At 37.5% G+C, this 3,961-nt stretch overlaps 1 protein-coding gene across 1 annotated transcript; it reads left to right on the plus strand.

Annotated features, from left to right (window-relative positions):
• Positions 1 to 597: 597 nt before the first annotated feature.
• LOC108065950 (selenoprotein BthD) lies at positions 598 to 1,240 on the plus strand. Its single transcript, XM_017154217.3, has one exon. It carries the CDS (start codon positions 743 to 745, stop codon positions 1,163 to 1,165), a length of 423 nt encoding a protein of 140 aa, XP_017009706.1. The 5' UTR covers positions 598 to 742; the 3' UTR covers positions 1,166 to 1,240.
• Positions 1,241 to 3,961: the final 2,721 nt, after the last annotated feature.

Below are 3,961 nucleotides of genomic sequence, written 5' to 3' on the forward strand. Positions count from 1 at the left end.
GAATGTAATTCTTTCAATACAGTTTCACAATAATAAGTCAATAATAACTCAAATTCTTTAAGATTTGAAATATATTTTGTTTTAATCGTTTTTTGTAAATATTTTAATATTGATAAAAAAAACTTTTATTTAATTTTTGAAATTTTTCTTAAAATGTTTAATTATAAATTTACGTTTTGCTTTATATATTTATCATTTTTTGTATTTTAATTTTAATAAAATACCCCTTTCATTGATTTTTTAAATTCTATCATTTTAAATTTACAGTTTGCTTTAAGCATCGCAAATGTTTTCTTTTTAATTTTCAAACAAATTGTTCAAGGCCTTCAAGATAAACTAGTAGAACCTTTAAACCTTCTGTTTCAATTTTCAAATGACCACTGTCTATCTATGTTGTTTGATTTAATTTTTTATATTCATTTTAAGGCTTGCGGGTTTGGCATATTTCATGCGCATTTGCATGTTCTTTTTACCGAGCCTGCTTCGCCCTCGAAGATTTATTTGTCAGATACGCTCTTTTATTTGATTTATGATGGTGCCCCTGCAACCTCCATCTGCTAGGTTTTCTGGTCGCCGATAAGCTGGAGGGTTGTAGCTGCCCAGGAGAATTGTGTCAAACCTCTGAGCCTCAGATTCTCCCCTCGGTCAGCAGTCTCTCCCGCATCCTGCAATGACTGCTGTTCGTTGTCGTCCTTAGTCCTCAGTCTGTCAGGACTTCGACCTGTTTACGTGTCCCTTCGAGATGCCCGACAAAAGGCCATTGGATCCGCTCCAGCCGGTTCTCTATATAGACCACTGCCGTTATCGCCAGACCTACCGGAAACGGGCTCTGCACCTCCATTCTTCGCTGGCGGAGGCTTTGAGGGCCATCCAGCCAAGGGTTAAGCTCCAGCTAAGGATCAACGACAGAGGTCCCCCGCAAGATGGATCCTTTGAGGTGGCAATTGCTCCGCACCCAACCGACGATACTAAGGCCCGCCAGGGTGTGTGGACTGGATTGAGGAGAATGCCCAGTGCATCGAAGGTTCCCCATGTGGACGATATAATTACCCCGGTTTGTTTCGCCCTTAAACTCAGGGATCCCCACAGGGAATCGCATCGACGGATGCTGACCAATTTGCGACACAACGAGGGCAGTCGAGCGAGGAGGAGAGAATTCATGTAAATCTTAGAAAATAATTAGTTCATGTTATTTTTTATAAATATAGAGTGTTTAAAGGAATATATCTATAGATCTATAGATCAAGTATTAGATACATTAGTGAAAAGAGATTAATTTAATATTTTATTATTTCCTTGTATTAATAATATTGTCCTTAATTAAAATTTTCCGAGCTCCCTTAGCCCAGACAAATAAAATTTAATGAGATGAATATATCTGACCTTGCACTTAGAAAGTAAATTAAAAATGGCCGTCAAAAGGATGAGCTTCTTTATCCCGCTAATGCTAAAGTTCATCTGTAAATGTAGCCAACCGAATTTCGTTTCGGGACAGACACAGATAACACTAAAGCCCGAAACTAATGAAAAGACAAACTGTGCGCCGGAGGAAAGTGGCACTTGGCGCAGCTAAAGTGTGATGTGTAACTGCATACTGCATACAGGCGGCAGTTATGGCAGCGCCAAAAGATGCAAATGAAAATTCCAAAACTCCTCCATCCGCCATCCTCCGCCTCATTTCCTGCTCATTTTCGCCGGGGGAGCAACTAGTTAAGATTTTCGCCTCGTTGCAGGAATCTTTGAAGGAGCGACAGAAGCTCAAGTTGAGTGCTGCATTTCGGCTTCATTGCATCTCGGTGAGCAAACAGTGAGTGAAAGAAGTCTGCTGCTGCGAAGGGAAAGGACATTGAGGGTAGAAAAGGGCACCAAGGAGCGGTGCATTGGCAAAGGCAAAGAGCACAATAAATCCCCCTCCTTAAAGTAGTTGTGTAATGTTTTCGTTGCCAAAGTATTTCGTTGCCTGTCGGCCCGCCTTTTTGCAAAGCGTCTGCTTTCGTGACTTAAGTTTTCAACACACGCATTGTGCACGCACACACCGGAGCAAACTCACGCACACTCATAAAACTAAGGAGCACATACAGGAAACGAAAGATTCGCAGCAACAGTGACCGCAACTAAGCAATTGTCCTAGATAATAGTTTAGGTTGGACAATATTATTCTTCAAATTATTTGCCAATTTTTAGTTAATTTTGATTTTTTAGTTAAAATTTAATTTACAGACTATTTAAAAAAAATTATAATGCCATTTCCTCACTGATGTACATACTGTAGTATTTTTTCGGTATTCAAAAAAATGCTATTTCCTGTCCGCACGGGAAAGCATTTAGCATTCAGCATTTATTATTTCGAAAACAGATGTGCTTTGCTTTTAAATTCAAAATATTCAATGCTAACAAAAATTATCTTATTTTTGTCATGTGTTTTCTGCTGAAAATTCAGAAACAGCTAGAGAAACAGCGCAGGCACGGAAACACAAAGGAAAGCGTTGAAAGTTTTTCATGAGGAAGACATTTTTCAAAACCTGAGATATGGGCATAATTTCTCAAATGCTAATACGCAGGAGATTTAAACCATCAAATGTATTGACCATGGACAATAAAAATTTAAATGTTTTATTAAGCTTTTGTTTGCATTATATATTGCTATGAAATGCACATTAGATCTTGTTTTGGGATCATTTTATTGTTGATTTTGCAATCCTTCGGTGGTCTTATGGATATGGTGGTTTGTTGCCTCTTACTTGCTGTGACAAACCTGAGCGGCAAAAGATTGGTCAGGTTTTGTTAACTGCAGTTATTCGTAATTTTTTTTCTGCAGAGAAATTATCTATAGTAGGCCTTGATAATTTCGAAAATTTTGCGATGGCCATTTTGTCGATAGTCAAAAAATACTCAGATATTTGGTATTTAAGGCACGAGAATATCAAAATGTAGTAGCATTTATTGTCGAATGCTCTTTTCTCCCACCTCTAGAACCACTTGAAAATATATGGGAAATATGTAACATATACCAAAAAATGTCAAAATGCTACATTCAGCTCTGGTGAGGAAAGGGCATAAAACTAATATGTAATATGTAAGAAAAGGTTTTCTAAGTTGTATTTCATTTTATATTCCTCAATAAGCCTGGTTACCAATGTTAAATTAAATTATTTTTAAAAATTAAATGAAATTTTATTTTTTTCGCACCTTGTTCAAATTCCAATGAATTCTTTATGTGAAATTACTCAACCAAATTGAGATAATTAGCCATTAATGTTCTGCCTGGCGTGAAAAAAGGCAATTGCAAATTTCGCAGAATTGATCAGGTTTCTGAAAATTGTTATTTTGCAGCATCCACTGTGCGGGGTCTCGTGTGTGAGTCCTGGAGTCGTGACAGGACGTGCTGGCCTGGTCCTGAAAGGCAGCATAAGTAGTGGAAAACGGCAGCATATTAATCTTGCAAACAACAACAGCTAAAACAATAGCAACGGCAAAGGCCGCGAAGACATTGCAGCAGTACTATACTTGCACTCCTTTCTTCTCCTTCCGCCAGCCAACGGAACATGAAACTAAATCGTTTGTGTGGCCTTTTTTTTTTTTACTGTTTTTTTTTACAAAGTAAATGAACTTCATTATAAGTAAAACGTCTCTGGAGTTGCTTTTCTTTGTCGGCGGCTGCCTTTCTTTTATTTTTGCATTTTTGGCTTTCGGTTTCAGTGTCAGTGTTTTTAGCTCAAAAATGGGGTATTTTGTTGGTGTCTGGCTGCTGAAGCTGTTGCCAAAAAAATAAACAAAAAAATTACTCCAGACCTCTAAGGAGACTGCAGATTTTTGACAGCAAAATAATCACGTTTTGCTTCAAGCAGACTTGAAATGTGAACTTAAGTTATTATGATACTGTGTACGTTACTTTAGATTATTTTAATACCTTTAGTCGCTCTATAAGGGAATTCGTGTTATGCTTTTCATTAAATAGGTA

The sequence above is a fragment of the Drosophila takahashii genome, chromosome 2L (assembly GCF_030179915.1).
Source record: "Drosophila takahashii strain IR98-3 E-12201 chromosome 2L, DtakHiC1v2, whole genome shotgun sequence".
NCBI classification, from domain to species: Eukaryota; Metazoa; Arthropoda; class Insecta; order Diptera; family Drosophilidae; genus Drosophila; species Drosophila takahashii.

Excerpts from the sequence above, each read along its gene's own strand:
- LOC108065950 (XM_017154217.3), top strand. The coding sequence starts at position 743 with ATGCCCGACAAAAGGCCATTGGATCCGCTCCAGCCGGTTCTCTATATA.